The sequence below is a fragment of the Podarcis cretensis genome (genome assembly GCF_951804945.1).
Source record: "Podarcis cretensis genome assembly, chromosome: 1".
In the NCBI taxonomy this organism is placed as follows: Eukaryota; Metazoa; Chordata; class Lepidosauria; order Squamata; family Lacertidae; genus Podarcis; species Podarcis cretensis.
The window spans coordinates 139,625,048-139,644,663 of record NC_137170.1 but is presented as its reverse complement, the minus strand read 5'-3'; the positions used below and the strand labels follow the sequence as shown (position 1 = coordinate 139,644,663).

Sequence of the window (19,616 nt, the reverse complement as noted above, 5' to 3'; positions counted from 1 at the left end):
AGTTGCAGACACTCACAATTTGAGGTCACTGCTTTAAGGGCACTCCCCAATTTTAAGCTATGATTTCCTGACATTGGTTTTTCTCTCTTTCTCATTATTTCACTAAACAATCATATAACCAACAAAGGTTAGCCAAACTAATTAAAGCAAAGCAAAGCATATTGCAACAGATCTCACCTCCTTTCTAAATCTGCATTCGTAAAACAGATTCTGTGGAAGACAATTGCAGAGCAGAAGTATGTTGTAAACACTGGGCCAGCTTCAACTAATAAGCTGTGCTAGCACAAGCCAGTGCTGCAAGTCCCCTTCGCACAATGGGGCTCCCCTCTCTCTCTCCCCCCCCAATGTCCCCAATCAGCTCTGGGGTGATGGGAGAACCCCCAGAACAACATAAAGGAGAAGGAAGGAGGAGATCATTCCACCAGGCACACAGAAATGCTTGCATTGATGGGTAATCTGCTGAGTGCTACTTTGAATTCCACCTGCTTTGTTTTGCTCTAGTAACCCCATTTTCTAGATACCTTATTTTGACAGTTCTTGCAATGCCCAAGCTGCTAAATCTTTGCTGAGTTCTTTATAAAACCTCAGTTGCATTGACAAAGGACTTTTTCTATAACTGAGGTGCTAGATAGCTAAGCTCTAAGGTATTCAGGTGAAGCCTTTCAGGTGAAGTCAACCTCAGAATTTACAACCTCAGAGGAATGATGCAACTAATAATGGCAATATGATGCAATTATGAAATGCATTGAAGAACATAAGCTGAATGAAGGCAAGCCTTTACAGCAGTTACTCTAGTTTTAATTTAATCGCGAACCAAATTATGGATTTTTTGGATGCCTTTAGCTATCTGTTACAAGAGATCTTTGTAAAAAAAAGAATGGAACACAAAGGAAAGATGAGGACTGAAATAACTTTTGAGTGAGACATATGAGAAATAGTATTTGCTGTGCTAGGGGGAAAGGTACCATTCAAACATAGGGATTTTTCTTTGCTACTGAATTCAATGTCCCCTGTTGAGAGAAATATAGGAGGGGGCTGCCCACATCATGTACTAGCATGATGCATTATGTCATTATAGTCATTATGGATACATTAGAAAGTTTTCAAGGGTACTGAAATGACAGCCCAGTTGCCAAATTGCCACGGCCTATTCTCCTTTAGCCGTACAGCATTTAAAAGGGGCCCAACTGGTCACAAAGCACTCCTTGGTTTCATTTTCCTTCTGCCACCATTAAAAGATTAAACAAAAAGCAATGGCTCCTACTGCTAATCTCTTTGTCTTCTGCAGAATAACAGGCATTCACTCTTGCATGTCTTTTGTGTTGTCACTCTAATGGGCTAAAGTAAAATAGACATCTGTGCATACGAATCAGAATAAAACATTTGCAACAACACATGTTGTTTTACTCATTCCACATGTCAAAGAGAAATGTCATCTTATCAGTTGCAAGGGTAAAGTTCCAGAGCTTGTATCACAGAGCTGAGAAAGGTTCAGAAAAGGGCAACCAAAATGATCAAGGAGATGGAGCAAATCCCCTGCCAAGAAAGATCCAGGTGTTTTATTGTGATCTACAGGTCTGCAAGATATTATGGGTTGTTTTTCCTCCTGTAACCTGAAATCCACCAATCAGCATCAAATGCAAACTAGTGAAAGGCAGAGACAGATGAAAAATGGTGGTGCCAATTACCTCCTGCAACCACCAGGCCATACACTAAGATGAACTGCGTATACAAGTGCAAATCCACATCTATGTTACTACAGATCAGAGGTTGCAACACAAAACTCTCAAACTGGTCAGCTGAACAAATGAAGGGCAACCAGTTAATTTAAACCAATAGCTTACAGGAGAGAACACTGAAGCTGAGAGAGAAGAGATTAGCACAAAGCCAGCCACAGCAGAGAACAAGTTATTGCTGATTCCCTTCAAAAACAGCATTCAAGGACAAAGCATCAACTCTTTCCAGACATGCTGGGATGCAGACTACCCCATCCCACCCCAAATCAAATGTGAATCATGAAAGAATGTTTTACCAGATAATATTCAATCTACCCATGTCCTCACTTGTGTGGAAGGCATGCCTGTTTCAGGACTGTATCCCCTGTCTACTCCCAAGACATCATAACTCCCTTCCAGCTGCCATCACAGAACTTGAGAAATATTGCACCAAACAATTAATTCTATCTCAAGTAGTCAATAAAATTTGAAGAACACCCCCCAAAGTTGTCTAGTTTTATCAAGTGATTTGCTTTTAAACGCTGCCCCTACCACAATCCCCTAAAGCAAACATTCTTGTCCCACAAAAGCCACCTCGCAAAAAAGGTACGTGACCCATCCACTCCCAGTACACAATAGTCCTGAGGAATATGGTATTATAGATGGTGTGGACTGCAGTGCGCTGAGAGCAGGCAGCAGGCAGACCAAGATCTACTGGTAGATCTCTAGGTGATTGGCAAAGGGTTAGCACAATTCCTAATCGATTAAGAGTAGCAGAGTCCATTACAGTATCTAATCCCGATACAGGGATTAATCCCCCAGCCCACAGATCCTCATATGCAGTAGCAGCCTGTATGTACCTGACTGTTTGCTGCTCATCTACGCAACACACACTTGGCACTGTGTTGCTTCAGAGTTCGAAAGATAAAGCAACAAAGTGGGCCAGAGTTCAGTGAGCTTGAGGAACACTGAGTTGGTACCATATTTAGGTGGACACTCGGTGTCTACTGAGTGCAGAGAGTTTGGCCACCAAATCCATGCAACTTTGGTTCTTCCAAGGCAATTCTCTCTGGGCATCATAAGAGTGTGTAAATTGGAATAAGTAGTTGCCATTGTGAAGCTAAACCACAAATAATGTGTGTGAACACGCATCACTGGAACAGGGTATCCATACTTACATCCATGAACTCCACATTGGCTTTGGGGCCAGTTGTCTCATTCAGGATTTTAATGGCCACAGGAATCTTCACACTCTCTCCCTCAGGAACCCAAACACCCTAAGATGTTGAAAAAGTGAAGAAAACCGTAACTCCAAATTAGCTACTTACAAAGCATTTTTCAAAAAGAAATCAACTGAACCTTGTTATTTGCCACACGCCTAAGTTTATCTTAGTACTTTGAGGTAAATGATCCTTTGAGTCCAATTTACATTTTCTAACTGAAATAGCTTGCAGAATACTGAGCAGCCCAATTCTGAGAACTGAACACAACAGTTGAACACAGGATCTGGGCACTGAGTTCTAAGTTGCATGTATAATCAAAAGGCATTTTATCTTCATATTTCAGGAACCCCTTGAACACATTACTATCCTGTTGCCCTGATAGGCTGAAGGTTTCACCAGAGACACATAGTAGATGAACTAAGTCCATCAAAGGCACATACCTTATACACAGTTCCAAAGGCCCCAGATCCAAGGACTTTGACACGTTTCAGCTCTGTTTCTTTCAGAATGCGGAGCTGTGCCTGGTTGGGGGCTGTGCCACTGGGGGTCAAGGGTTCCACCAGCTGCAAAATAAAATTGGTGTTTAGTGAATGCTGGATACAAAAGTGGGAAACAGTGAAAAATGACAAGTCCCTATGCTAATTTCAATGATTTGTTCCTTAAAATCAAGTTTCCATTGTAGTTTTTAATTATTTAACATAATAGGTTTCCCTCTTAATTGTTAATAAAACCTTTAAGTGGTTTCCAAAGACTATAAAATATTCATTAACAATGTTAATAAAAGTTAAATACAAGTTGTGTTGTGTTTTGTTTTTTGTTTTTTTAAAAAATGACACTATAAATAAAATCAACAGTTAAAAATATGCTATACAGTGGTACCTCAGGTTAAGAACTTAATTCGTTCTGGAGGTCTGTTCTTAATCTGAAACTGTTCTTAACCTGAAGCACCACTTTAGCTAATGGGGCCTCCTGCTGCCACCGCGCCACCAGAGCACGATTTCTGCTCTCATCCTGAAGCAAAGTTCTTAACCCGAGGTACTATTTCTGGGTTAGCAGAGTCTGTAACCTGAAGCGTATGTAACCCGAGGTACCACTGTACTGGAAAATTTTGTGGAATTACAAAATGCTTTTGCGTTCTGCCTTCTCATGATGGGCACTGAATCATCAATGTTCTGTGTTTGGCATGACCCAACCAATGATAAATGCACTATGTCAAATAGTAGAGAAATAGTAGAGCATGTGTTTATGTTTTCCACTGAATAAATGGATTTGATAGGTGGTTAATTCAAGCTGGATTGATAGTGATGAGAGAGACAGAACTTGAATGTAAGACTTCATAAAATGTACAGTGATGTTCTTGAACATCAATTTTAATTGTGATATATATCACAATGTTATCTGAACCACAGGATTTAACTGAACTCAGGCTGCAACCGTATACATACTAACCTGGCAGTAAGTCTCATGGAACTCAGTGGGACTTCTGACTAGACATGTATAGAAGTGCGCCAGGATGCCAACTTGAATAAAATATTGGGGGGGGGAGGTAATCTGCACCCCACATAATCACAAGTCATGGTGCGCACACATCATGGAAACGCCCATCAACTTTGGTTTTTTTGGAGGGAACGACTTCCTAAAATATTTTATGGGGGGGGGGGACGACAAAGGGACCTTGGCTGCTATGAATTGTGCTTAGTGTTTAGTTTGCTTGTTTTTAAAGCCAGATCCCTGCAATAATCTGAGACATAATCTACACCCCATGACATTCAATGGCAAATCTTCCATTGTGTACACGCATCCTACATTAACCGACACTTCAAAAAAGAAAGGGAAGGAAGGAGGGACGGGATAAATTAGGGTTCAGTCCTAAAGCCAGACCACCAAGATGAGTGAAGTTAGGAGCCAGCAGATTTCCAGCTGAGCCTGCCCCCCCCCCAGTGTTCTGTGGGAGTGGGAGGGCTTGGGCTGGATCCTAAACCCATTCAGTTTGGCCATATGAGCTGGCAATCCAGCACAAATTAAGGCGACAAAAAAGTCGATGTAACTCAAATACCATTTTAAAGGCTTGTTTCCCCCCATCTGCCAGGCTTAGGCCATCTCAAGCTGCAGCAGACCCACTGGTGTGGAAGAACTCTGCATTCTCAAACTTAAATGCAATCTCAGGTGTCACTTGTTGTTATGGCTGAGCATGTGTTTCTATCAAAATACCCATCATGACAGATTACATAAAATATTGTTTTAAAATATGTCAATCCATCAAATAAACTGTAGGTTCCCATTCCAACTTGGTGTTATCCTGATACTTATCTCTGCAAGGATTACAAGAGATTGTGTTTATTAAAACTGCTCAAATGAATAAGCATTTCAATGTACAGGTAAGATTAAGGCCTTGGAAACATTTAGCTATCTGAGTACTCTGCCCAGAATGATCTAAGAAATTTAGCTAGTTTCTTTCTTTTCATCACTATCAAATAAGTGGTAAGTGTTGTTGTCAACCATAGATAAATGGTAGGTGAAACACGGTATTTGCCAGTATGACATCATGTGCTTTTCAAAATGTTATGTTCCGGATATATTTATTTATTTATAAAACCACACATACCCCCACCTTTCAGTCTTAAAAAATGCCCCTAAGGAATCTTCAAATTATAATTGTAATTACTCAAATAAAACAATAAAAAACCAATTGCAACAGCCATCAACCTGGGCCCCTCCAGATGTTTTGGGCTACAACTTTCATCAGAACCTGGGGCTGCCTGTAGTCCAAAACATCTGGAGGACATGGGTTGGCAAAGCTGCCCAAGAACATAAACAGAAAGCCATTATAAACAGTCAGCACCTTAATATTTAATTGATCCACCGCCCTTTAGTCTGCTTTAAAGATAATGTTCACTCCAAGCTTTTTTTCACAAGAAAGGGGATTTTGGGGGAGGTTGGATTATTTTTCACAATTACATAGTGCTGAAGACCCTAATTTAATGCACATGCCCCCACAAATGCTCTTCCATGTGCTATGAGTTGTAATCCAACAAACCATGTGAATGGAATTCAGTCAGAAGATCGTCAATTGATTAGAACTATACAGTGTGCTTTTGATTGGAAATATATATTTCTGTAAAAATAAATGGGAAAAGACTGGCCTCTAAACACTGACAAATAGCCTGTCTTCTTTCAGGATAAGGAAAAATAATTAAGGGCTACTCTTGTTCAAATTGGGTTGAAACCACTGCAGTGTTTCAAAGTGTCTGTTTGCAAGGCTAAGTGCTCTGTGCATTGCCATTTGAGCACCATTATCATGCCTCTGTGAACATTGCGGACTACTTAATTAGTTGTATATAGACTACGCTGCGCAGGCAAAAATTATCGGGAACTGGGAATTACTTTATTAATCTAGAACAAAAACAAATAGCAAAGAACAAAGCCATAGACATAAGCCTGACACCATAATTTTTACACTCTGCTTCCCTTAATTAACTTTCAAGCAGCCAGATGTATGCCAAACACTAAAAATAGGTGTAAGGAAGAAGAAGATATACGTTATGTGTACAAATTCTGATTAAAAATATAGTAGTTACAGTATCCAAATATACTCATACTCACCTAATTAATTCTTGTTATTATTTGCTATCATATTAAGTACATATAAATATGTTTAAAAGAACTAGTTAAATATGCAAGTTTAAAACCCTATTGGCCATCTTATAGATTGGATACTTAAGATGTTCTACACATCTGATGACATCTCCAGAATTTGAAGTTAGGATGCTGCAATATTATGTCCACTTACCAGGGGAGGGGCTCGGTCCCGTTGGATTCCAGTCTACTGGAAGCAATGTAAAGCCATCATAACTAGAAGTCATTGACAGTTTTAGCCTCCATAAAGTTATCTGATTTGTTTTTTTCCCATTCCTTTCTTCTTCTTTTTTTTTGATGAAAGGAAATCTGTCCCCTTATTTCTTTACATCCCTGTTTACAGAAGTGACCTTTTAAAAATCTCTGATTTTAACAGCAAAAAATGCTTCAAGATGCCTCTTATGTCCCTCATCACACTTGTATTCAGTGGCCTTTCATCTAGAAAAGAAAGTGCTGAAACTCACCATGAACGCCTCCCTCGTTTTCTTAAAATGGCAATGGTGCCCACCTGAGAGGTGCCATAACTGAGTTCCAGTGAGTTCCGGCTGAAAAAAAGCCCTGCTTGTACTACTGTATTATTCAGCAAGATTTTAATAATGTTAACTGCAAAGACAATGCAGTGTGCCAACCTTCACTGCCACTGCCACCAATGCTAGCTGTGACAGCTGTGCTGCCTGGGGTACCTGGAGCTGGTTGTAGTGCAAAATATCTAGAAGGAACCAGGTTGGCAAAAGTTGTTTGATAATGACTTCCAAGTATTTTATCCAGTTAATTTTCACTGTGTCCAAACTAATCTTATTTTTCAGGCATCAAAATTTGACTCAAAATATTTCTCTCTGTGTGCACAGACAACTATAATAGATCAGATCAGATCATCCATTCTCCTTATATTGTATAATCAGTAGCACAGTGGAGAGAATCTGAAGCCTTAGCACAATCTAGGATGTTGCAAAATGATTGCTGCATCATTAGTATTTCCTACAACACTTGCTTCGTGTAGCAAAGCAAACAGAGAAAACGGCCCTTAAGGCGAGAGCAGCAGAGCCAAAATACCTTGCTCAGCTGGCAGACAGCCTCTAGAAATCAGATGCCAAATGTTCAAGGTTTGAGAGTGTGGCACTATAACCAAACTGAGTGCCTCTAGGGTTATAGAGGAAGATTAAACATAGAGGAATAGTCTCTCCTATTCATTCAAAATAACACATAGAGCATCCTTAAAGCCATTTCAAAATTAGAATGCTTCAAAGCCAAACAATATGATTTCTTTAAAAATAAAAAAGCAAGACCAGTTTCTTCTGAACTGGTTACTTATGGCATGGCTATAAACCAGTCAAATCAAGGGTGGATCAATTAATTAATTTTAAGAGAGAAAAAAACAATAGAATTGCAACTTCATCAAGGAATTTGCTTTACACTGATCTGCTATGAAATTAAAGCTTGTCTTCATCTAAGCCTAACACTACTGAGAAGAAATAGATTTCTGTTCCACTTGTAACTGCAAAGTAAAGCTGGATTTCTAAAGGCCAACAGTTCAGATAAAGCAGGATCAAATCATGTTGGCAGTGTTTTGTTCATATACAGCATAGTCCTATACACTCTGAAAAACTTGTTAAACGGCTTAAAATAGCCAACAGCATGTTTTGAGCTTGGACTGAAACAAGCAGTTTCTAAGCAAGAGCAATGCATCTTGGGAGCCTGCACACCTTAAATGTCAGGGGGCCTTAGGAAGAAAACTTTTATTCACAGCCCATCATTAAACAAAAAAGCTTTCAGGTAACTTCAGTAACCTCTTCTCCAGCTCCCACCAACTAGGGCTGGCAATCTGCACTTTTAAGGGTTGCATAAAACATGTATTCACCAGGTGCAACTTTTTCCACCACAGAGATGCCATGACAAGACAAGCAGCAGCTGGCAACATTTTCTCATACTCTCATGCAGTGGACAAACATATGGAATCAATTTCCCCCCAAATTAAATTTATCTGGTCTTCTTCAGCTTCACAGTCCTGAAATTTTGAGATGAGCACTCTTGATTGCAACCCATTTCAAGACCTCATACTGGGGGAAATGCTGTGAATCGTACTCTTCTGGGAAAAGGCATTCAGGAACTCAGTACTAACTGGGGGCCAAATTTGAAGAGGACCCCAAGTGTTTAGGTACAATTGGAGACAGGTTTTCATTAAAAGTTCAGCAACCTGTTTGGGACAATTGTGGAGGGAATACACCCACACATGCACACACTTTTTCTACATAGTCAACATAATGGTACCCCATTATCAGTAGAGATATTTGGATGAGAAGAATTTCATGAACAACTCTTTATAGGAGAATAAAAACAATTTGGACAAAGCTGGACAGAAATGTCTTTGTATGTATCTAGTGCTTCTTTGCAGAAGAAAGAAAAACTCTTCACCTCAGTCTCCAAGAACCTTCGCAAAGCCCTCTTTTTTTTGATGCTCTTGCGCCTCACATAAACTGCAAACGTCAAGCCCAGAATGACGATGATGAAGAGTCCTCCAATCACTCCGGCAGCTATCAGGGGCGTTCTGTGAATCAGGAGCCAACAGTTAACTGTGAGTCACAGGAGCAGGTTTGTGTGCATGCTTACAAATTAAATTTTGTGAAGTGTAAGGATTTGTGAAGTTAGTATTGCAACATTTCAAATCACACAAAAACACAGTACGATTTGTGACAAAGTTTTTTTCTTTATCACATTCTGTTCTGTTGTTGTTGTTTTTTTAAGCAGGCCATCATGCATGTTTGATGGGGAAGGAGGGCCCAGTGTAGAGAGGAGGCAGACAATTACCATGTGTTTTGATGACAAATGAAAACACTGAATGGAGAAACAAAGATTCACAGTGCAAGGGCTCCCCTCTGACATTAAATGCCAATTAGACATGTTCTACAATACTTGCATGAAGAAACTGCTACCCTAGGTAGAACCATGGGACAGGATACTGCCAGAGGCCAGGCCAGCCCACCCATGAGGCAAGGGGCAGCAGATCTGGCCTCCAAGGAATGCATTGCCCACTGCTGCTTTTGCCACTGTGGCCGCAACAGCTATGGCATGCTCTTTGGAGGCTGGATCTGCCTCCTCCTTGGCAGCCTGCCCCTAATCCCACTGCCACAGCAGCTGCTCAGTGAACAGGAGGCACTGCAGGCCTCTCCGCACTCCTAGGGAAGAAATGTCAGGGGCTACCCTCTAGAGTCTCCTGGTCTCTGCATTCACCTGGTATGATTCAGAGCAGGTCCTTTTCTTCCCCATGAGAGCCTTTGATTCCCTCCCCCCCCCCCTTGTCCTTGATAGAGATAATCACTCACCCCTCCTTCCCTGGAGAGGGTCGCCATGTTGTGGTTCACCTTAGGTGCCAAAATGTCTTGGGCCAGCTCTGGCCAAAGGTAGTAATTCACACAAAAAATGGGTTTTCCCCACAGAAGTAAAGACTGTGCCTTGCAATTCCATGCAGCCTACTACTGTGAGCAGTTATTTTTGCAACTCGGGCATTGAGCATATTACTAGAAGTCATATCTAGTCATAAGAAGTTGAAAGTGGACTGTGCTCACACCAGATTCTCATTCCATTTGGGGACATTGATTAGTCCTGCTCAAATTGTCTGGAAAATGTTTAAAATTTGATTCTGGCAACAATACACTGACATCTTTAAGGGATAATAAACCCATCTAGTCCAGCTTCCTATGCAAAAGCAAGATCCTCTAAAGTAATAGCTTATCTTAGCTGAACCATGTTATATTGTTAGGAAGATGAATGAAAGGTCAAGAAATTAGGGATCAGTTGCAATTTCAACAATTCCTCAAAATGAATTGTGACCTATTCAATACAATTTTGTCAAATCTCTCTGAGAAAATGTCAAGATAGGAGTCTCATGGATGCCATTTGGGTAATATTATGAGAACTGTGTTTAAGTAGCAATATTTATATAATACATTATACAAAGAAAGAGGTTTCCAGTATTTATAACATTTGTCCTTGCAACCATCCTATGAGGTAGGCCACTATTTCTCCAACATCAGGTAGGCAAATGGGCTAGTTTTAGGAAAACCGCAAATCTACGCAGAAAAATTATGGCTGAGAAGCTGCACCTAGCATTTTTCCCTTTGAGTCACACTCATCTGTCATTATTATTTTACATTATGCTTCTCCAAATGAAAATTAAAATTAAACACAGTTGGGTCCCATTAGTTTCAACTGAATTTAGGTATCTTTAACTTGCACCCACTGAATTTAACAAATTGATTAAATAAGCCCAGCTATAAAGTGTTTTTTGCATGGGTGCGTGTGTGCAAGGCCCCACAAGGACTTGTCACCTCTTCACAGTCCATCCATTTCTGTGTGAGAGGAAACTGGAGTAATGTGGTGTGTAGGGCTGTAGGGAAAAGGGGAAATCAGAGGAGCTTTGTGTGTGCAGATAAAAGACACAACCCATCAGAAGGAGAATCCTAGAACTAGTGGAAGATGACTGCTTACCACCTAATGGCAGACCCTCCAAGTGTCCCTATTTTCTAAGGAGAGTTCCAGATTTACAGACATTGTCCCGGTTTCTGATTTGATCCCAGAATGTCCCGCTTTTACTTAGGACGTCCGTATTTTCACTGAAGAAATGTTGGAGGGTATGGGGTTATGCAACCCCCGAACCAAGGAGATAAGTTACTATACAACTTTTAGAAGACATCTGAAGGCAGCCCTGTATAGGGAAGTTTTTTTTGGGTTTTTTTAATGTTTAATGTCCTATTATGTGTTTTTTCATTTTCAAAGCAATAGCCGTGACTGCTTCTTTGTCCCAGAGTGCATTGGCAACACCTGAGATCTTTGGCACTGGGCACCAACTTACTTAATTAGCCCCTAGCCTTCTATATAGGTTGCTGGCTCTAGCATTTCCCTGACATAATATTCATCTGATGTTTGTTACAATCAATAGGTCATGTGCCTATCTGCACATGTGAAATGAACCTGAAAACACTAGAAAAAAAGTTAATACTGATTGCAGAAAAATGCATTTCTAAGGTGACTTTTCTTTACTTGTACAAGTGATAGAGGCCAGCAGCTGACCCATAAGATATGCTCCTTCCAGTGTCACTAATAATGTTTAATGTCTTAAGATGCTGAGCAAAGTCTGTGTGGGATGAGTTAATTAGTCCAGTCCTTCCCTGGTGCATTTTTTAAATAACCACGTTGACCTTGTGCATGAAAGGCCACAAAAAGCAACCTGACATTATGACATTTGTAAGCACAAACTATCATAGTCTCATTATCATGGTATAATGTGCTTCTAAGCTGAATAAAATCAGGCTTATTCAAGTTAAGGACAAAGACTTTCCACTTAGTTTTTAAATATACAGTAGTACGAAGGCCAACATAAGTATTACTATTTACACTGAGCAGACAGAGTGGTCTGAGGGTATCTGATGGAGACAAATATATTCAAGGTTGGCCAACCAGAGAAATTAAAACACACTTTAAACGTTATATTTGCAGCTGTATAGCTGAGTCCCTGGTTAGCATGTTAATCAACAGCTGCTCCTATTCTAAACAAAGAGAGAGCAAGAGGCAAGTGAAGCCTTGCAGTTTGTAACAGGCTCTTACTCCAAGGACTAATAATTCCCAAGCTCCTGTTGTTCCCACCTCACTCCTGCACAGGCAGGAGGAGTCAACTGGGTGTGGCACCAGAAAGTAGGAACAAAAGACATAATAAATCCGGGATACTGATCTACCAGGGGCAGTGGGAGCTAGTGGTCAAGACAACATTTTGAGGTCCCAGTTATATATCTGGACTCCAGAGTGAACAGGAAAAAATGATACTAGAACCCGTGATAGGAAACAGTGGCTAAAGGACACCTGTCACTTGAGTGTAATGAATCCCTATTTCTGCCATATTACGGTACTAGAAACGAAAGGAGCTTAAATAAAGGGACCCAAAGACGGTGAAGGACAAAAGTCAACCAACCAGCTTTCCAGGACAGGCAAGGCCTTTTGGGGAGATAAGGAAACCCATGTTGCAAATTTATCACAAAGCCCATTGTGGGGCTTGAGGTATCTTCCCATAGACTGACTTCCTCTGCTGCTGCCAACCACAGACACTCCTAAGGCCCTCTGTGACCACCTTGCCCATGTCTTCCTGAGAGGAATATAGGGTCCTTCCTTGGCATGGTGGACAAGGCAGCCCTAGAAAGTGCTTGCCTCACTTGTACTTTTGCAGCTGTTTAACTGTTTAAACAGGTGCATTCCAGGACCAGCTCACCCACTAGACCAGTGTTTCCCAACCTTGTGCCTCCAGCTGTTTTTGAACTACAACTCCCATCATCCCTGACTAGCAAGACCAGTGGCAAGGGATGATGGGAATTGTAGTCCAAAAACAGCTGGAGGCACAAGGTTGGGAAACACTGCACTAGACCTCATTTGGAGGAAGGACTGTTTCTCAGACCACAGTGTAGGTGACCCAGCCCTTTAGGGACAGTGCCTCCACTCCCTGCAGCTGCAACGTGATGGCAGCACTCCTAGACCCCTAGGTTAGGAATAGCAGCTAGTTGACTGCTGGGGGCAACTGCATCCACCACCACAGAAGCCACTAGCCAGCCAGTGTAACGGTGGTGAGTAGCTTTATGGGCAAATGGATTCTGGAGAAGTTCTGAAAGGGGGTCACCGATACATCGCTCTTCAACATCTGCCAACTGATGCAAACACCTCACCTTGGCTCAAGGATGGGTCAGCCCTGGTTGGAAGTCTATTGCTAGAGCTAGGCAGATCTGTCCCAATATGAAGCCAGGACAGGGAATCATTTGGGAAAAAGAAAGCAGGTGCTCTGAGCTCTTTGGAGGAATAATGGGGTACAATAATAATTAATAATACAACGTAATATTTCTTACTTGCTGGCATTAAGGAAGTCACGAATGGACGACTTTAAATAAATGTTTTGATTCCTTAACTAGGAGTGATAAACAGTGAGGGGCCCTTATCTAGAAGAGATCAAGAGTGTACGTTTATTTAAACGGTATACAATATTTTCCTTTCCTCTGTAACACCTGCTATTCAGTCCTGTACAGGCACACACACCAAATCAAGATGAAAGTTCAAAGTTAATATTGCAAAGGTACATGAGGTGGCTCAACAGGGGAGCATGTATCAACTCTGTAGCCATTTCAAAACATCAAAAACATCTACTGTCCCTATGGTACTGTCAGAATCAGGATTTGGAGCTTAATTACTTATATATATTATTACTAAGTGTTTTAAGGTTTGGAGTAGAGAACAGAACAGGAAGAGACACTGTGAAGGAAAGCCAGGGGAGAGAACATCTGTTATCCTATCTTCTTTATTAAAATAGGTAATATAATATGTGAGTAGGCTGAGCATTGAAGCCCTTGTTGCTACAGAATTTATGAAAATAAATTAGTAATCTTTATTCGTGTTTCTACATAGGTTCCTGTGAACATACCTAAGTGACATTTCCATAAAACTCCTTCTGCAAAGGAGGCTTTAATTATGTTGTATACTGCCTAGGTATCTGATTCACACAGATTTTATCAGTCCCTGTCTGAACTTGAGCATCTTTTACATCAGTCAGCTAATGACACAGAGAGGCATTGAGTTGGACCATTAATGAGGTGTATGCAGAGAGTTCTATGTGCCTTAAGAAGGTGCCTTCTCAGTCCCTCCCTCCCCCTGCCCTCCGGTAATACTGCACCCACAATTAGACAACTTTAAAATGCCTTACCCATCACTAAATATAAAAATATACAGACTAAGAAAGCACAAAGACAACTGCATCTTCCCATATCTCCCCATAACAAATTAAGGTGACCTTTGTGCTTTCTTAGTCTCAGTGTTATAGTTGTTAGCCAGTCTAAGACATTTTGAATACTTCTGAATGTCTGAATGTCACAAAACCCAGAAGCATTGCTGCTTTGTTTTTGTTTGTTTGTTTGTTTTTTGCTGCTGCTGCTGCTGGGAGATATATATGGGTAGTATCCAACTAACATGTCCCATCAGCACTAAGATTTCTGCACAGTGGGACTTTCATCCCTCTACTCCCCCTATGCACACCCTTCAACCTCCCCAAATCTGCTCCAGATGGTTGGGGGAACCCCTAGAACAGATTTGGGGAGTGCAGGGGGAGATCCCACCATGCAAGCAGAAATCCTTGTGCTGATGGGATGCATTACTCAATATTGCTCTAGATACAACCCTTTCTTGAAGCCTCATGCAATAATGTTATTGAAGATTCCCCTCATTGCATTTGAATATGTTTTGTGCTTTAATAAATCGGAGCACCTCTAAGAGTTTGCTTTACATAACTGTTTATTCAATCTCCCTCTTTTGTGGATTTATTCACGGTGGAACTTCCCCCAAGCAAATTAAAAGGTCACCAGAATCTTCTGGGCAGTAACTGGTGGGGTGCTGCTGCTCACCTGATCTCTGCTCAGTCTCATCCTTTGTGCTTACCAGAAGGCGGGTGGAGAGGAAAAGTGGCAGTGAGGTTGGTGCAGTGCAAATGCACCAGCAGAACCTTTGTCCCTTCTTACAGGGGTACTGGCTGCAGTGATAACTTTTTTGGCCCGGAAATGGAAGACACTACAGCTCTTGCTGCAGTACAAGAATATGTGGACTCTAGCTACTGTAGAGAAAATAGCTCAAATATCACACATTTCTAAGGGTAAGGAAGAACCGAACACCTCTACGCCATTTGATTCTCTCCCTCTCTTTCTTTTTTCTTTTCCTTTCTCCTCCTGTGATGAGGCTACATTTTAATATTTGAATGTTTCAATATTTTAATGTTGTATTTTAATGTTGTTTTTGAGTTGTAATCATTCAACTTGTTTTTATTATTGCTTGTTAGCTGCCCTGAGCCCGGCCTTGGCTGAGGAGGGCGGGGTATAAATAAAAATTATTATTATTATTATTTGGTAGGATGCCATTTCTTATGTGTCCAATTCAGATATACAAAACTCCCTTCCCCACTTGCTGCTTGAAAAAAAATATTATCTGCCTATTTAGTGAGAAAATGCAACCTCTGAACTGCTCTTGTGTTTGGAAACTTATGCTTCCTTTTTGTTCGCCTGTACCTATGACTTAGCATTAATAAAGAAAACTTAATTTCCAAAAAGTGGGAAGGACACGAACATTCAGTGGACATTCTGTGGGTCGAGGAAACTGTAGCACAAATAATCAGGAAAAGTTAACATAAAAAGAACTTTCACAAGCACTCTTCTTCAGTGTGTGTCTGATTTCACTAAAAGAATTAATGCTGTTTTTAAAATATGCCAAGTCAGGTCCTGTCTAATATAGATTGATTTAACTGTGACGGGAAAACATCTAAATCCACTAGATTGGACTCTCAGGTGAAACAGGTTCAACCTAAGCAAAAGAAGAGCTCTCTTTATACACTTGCTGCATATTTTCAATTTTCTACCCCCTCCACACAAAAAATGAATATTTTCTTCTTCTTGGATCGAAACAGTCTAGTGACTGTCAAGCCAAAAGGGGTGATTTGCAACTTGCGCCCTTATCTCTTCTTTAGAGAGTCTTTCCCTCCATGAAGCTTCTCTGTTAAACCCTGCAAATTTGGGTTAGGCTGTACTAGGCACGCTTCACTTTACCAAGTTGTATGTGGTTCTCTCCATGTTTATTTTTGTGCATTAAATGGAAAATGTGCTTTTTACAAATGTAAGCACGTATCACACTGAGCAGAAACATATTATGCACCAAGAGGTCAGTTTGCTCTGGTGACATCCATTCTAGGTACTTGGCAGTAGTAGTTCAGATGTGGTCAGCATTTAGCAGGTGGCATAAATAGCTGTGTATAATTAACCTGATAGTTTCTTCCACTGGTACTTAATTGGGGCACTGAATCAAGAACATGCTATGGGCAGCAATACTGATGGAAGAGAAATGGCCATGCCATCCTACAAAAACTTTGCTGTTCCGCCTCTAACAGAATCGATAACTACTCACAGCTTTCATACAAAACTTGTCATGGTTGAGGCTACATTGTGCATTGCCAAACAGCATATTGTGTTTCAAAGTATTTTTTAGTGGTGGCTGATGAGGCATGCTGGATGATTGGCTCCATCCAGGAGCCTCTCTGCCTGTATTTCAGGAAAAGAAAATACTGGTGTTTCTTTCAATGAACGGGTAAAATGTTCAAGAAAATTAATCATAGATCCAGGCACTGAAAATACATTCAGTCATATCTAAATTCAAGGGCATGTTCAGTAAATGCTGCAAACGCCAACATGTTTTCACATTCATGCCACAGCAAGGCCAGATTAACAAAGGAGGATATGGTAGGCAAGCGGGCATGTTATTTTGTGGGCTCTCACCACCAAAGATTCAGAGTAAGGCAGAGGTCAAACATTTGAATGGGAAGAAATCTGAAAGTACATAGGAAGAAAAGATGGCAAACAGCAGTATGTTTCACATGCCAGAGATTAATGTACCTGGCAGTAGCAAGATGTACTCAGGATGAAGAGAGATTCAGCATTTTAAATGAGGTTGAAGTGGTTTGAACACAGAGATGCTGCACTTGTCTCCATGGTGGCAAATGTGCATCCATACCACTTTCCCCATATGGAAAGTGTGATGTCAGCCTTTGTCAGGCTCAGACTACACAAGTTGAATACTGAATGCCATTCCAATGCCTGGGGCAAGATGCCACTCAGCCGATCCTAAGAAGAGTTTGGATTTGATATCCCGCTTTATCACTACCCTAAAGAGTCTCAAAGCGGCTAACAATCTCCTTTCCCTTTCTCCCCCACAACAAACACTCTATGAGGTGAGTGGGGCTGAGAGACTTCAGAGAAGTGTGACTGGCCCAAGGTCACCCAGAAGCTGCATGTGGAGGAGTGGGGAAGCAAACCCAGTTCACCAGATTACGAGTCCACCACTCTTAACCACTACACCACCCTGGCTCTAAATTAACTGCCCAGGGTCTCCATAAACCATAATCTGGTTTTGTAATACTTGTGACATTAGTATTCTAGTAAACTGCCCCCGAATTGAATCAGTATTTATACTTGCACTCAAGCTGCTTCTAAATATGCAAACCTTAACTTTCTGAAGTGTATGAGGGAACAAACTTCTCATAGGCTCATAAATATCAAGGAGAATTCAAGGTAGCTGCAGAACAAAACAAAAAAAAAGTATACAGTATTTACGGTATTCCTGGGCCTGCCTTGATGCTACTTTGGGAGTTATCACTATTATATTACAAGAGCAGTATTCTGTCTGTGTAAATGCCCTACACACGTTATAGCATGATTATCAAATCCCTCTTGATTATGGGAAAAGAGGCAAAATAAAGTCAAGAGTCTGGTGTAAATTAATGCAAGGCTTGCACATGATGCACATCTGCAGAATCTCAATGACTTGCACAGGGTGCATTAACCATCAAAATACTGTGACTTTTAAAGATGGATTGAATCCTTGGTTTTTCTTGTACCTTTATTGTCACACCATATTGTGCTTCTTTTCCTTAAGCTACTGCACAGCATTGTTATTTGATCCTCTGAATTCTATTGATATTGGTAATTTAAAGGGAATGGGCTTTAGTGAAATATGGAATAAGGAAACACTAAATTTCAGTTCTGTTAGAATCTTAATTTTTTTTTCATAAACACATTTTCGCACAAAGGAAGTTGAGTTGTTTCCCGTCGTTAAGGTTCTTGAGCTATTCTTACGTGGGGGGAAAGGGAGATGTGTGGTGGAGTCTCCTTCTTTGGAGGTCTTTAAGCAGAGGCTTGACAACCATATGTCAGGAGTGCTCTGATGGTGTTTCCTGCTTGGCAGGGGGTTGGACTCGATGGCCCTGGTGGTCTCTTCCAACTCTATGATTCTATGATTCTATGAGATTTGTTCATTCTGTCTTCAGAAATCCATTCAGAGATCTCCCATACTGCATCAAATTTGACCCTAAATATCAGTTATCAAATACTGAAAATTGCTGCTGCATATGGTCAAATCCTGACTGCAACCACATGTCATCTCACAGCTACTGTCAAATGTTCACTGCTGCAGCAAAATCTTTTCATGTCAAATGCTGATGTTAAATATAAAATATGTGCCTAGAATTTGGAGAACATTAGCACAACCAGAGGATATTCAGCAGATACACTCTTTAAAAAATCATGTATGATTATTTTGAGAATTTGGGCAGTAAATTCAATTAAACTTCAATGAAAGTTGGAAAAATAAGCAATTTATTCCGCTATGTAAGAAGGATGCTGGGTTTCTGGAATGCTCCAGAACAGGACCAGAATTGTTAAGAAAGTACCAGCTACACTCCTAGTTGCATGAAGAGGGGGGGAAAAGATTATGCGTTACTTCTTTAACTTTGCTGCTCAAGCCGATACATTGCCAGCTAATTTCCCTGTATATGTCATTATTGCTGATATCTTCTCCCTTATTTTTGGTTTCTTTCTGCATAACCTTTGTTGCATATTCTCATTTGTACAATTCATCTTCTTGCTTTTCAAATCCTACCTCATCTTACAGGCCAAGATACTTGCCTTTCCTAAAATCAAAGTGTATTTGCAATTTTTTATATAAGACATCATTGCAAATAAGCTTATATATTGCTTAACAAGCAAGGTTTAAAATTTGGATTGTTCGATCCTAGTTATGGCCCATTTTAATGGAGCTTATACAGATGACCAAACCACTCCAGGGGAACTTCTCTGATTGTCCCATCAAATGATAAGGAAGATTGTCCCACACATCCAGGGCAGATGTGTGGTAAAATGTATGTTAAAGTTGTTATCTGCATCCACCCACAGATTGCAGATATGGAATGGCCAGTTTGTGCCTTTATGCACACAAAAAGATGCAGTAACAAGGCTTACAAGCGTCTGGTTTACAAGTGTTCATTGGAATTGGCCAATTAGCTTGCTTAGCCATTTGGAGTTAAGTAATATTTTACATTTTAGTTAGTATTAGCTATGGCTCCTTCAGCACCAGAGATGATGCCTAGATCATGGCAGATTTGTCCTAATTCAAACACTTAATGGGCTGGGGGAAGTCTTCACCTGACAGA

General features: G+C 40.6%; 1 protein-coding gene across 6 annotated transcripts in view; it reads right to left on the bottom strand.

The window, feature by feature from the left end:
• ERBB4 (erb-b2 receptor tyrosine kinase 4) overlaps positions 1–19,616 on the bottom strand; it is an 832,220-nt gene that overhangs the window by 143,779 nt on the left and 668,825 nt on the right. For all 6 annotated transcript variants that reach the window (XM_079976052.1, XM_079976051.1, XM_079976053.1 and 3 more), the window contains 3 exons: positions 8,987–9,119; positions 3,379–3,501; positions 2,894–2,992 (listed from right to left, as the gene is read on the bottom strand). In XM_079976052.1, the coding sequence (XP_079832178.1) occupies positions 2,894–2,992; positions 3,379–3,501; positions 8,987–9,119 (355 nt within the window). The remainder of the gene's footprint in view (positions 1–2,893; positions 2,993–3,378; positions 3,502–8,986; positions 9,120–19,616) is intronic.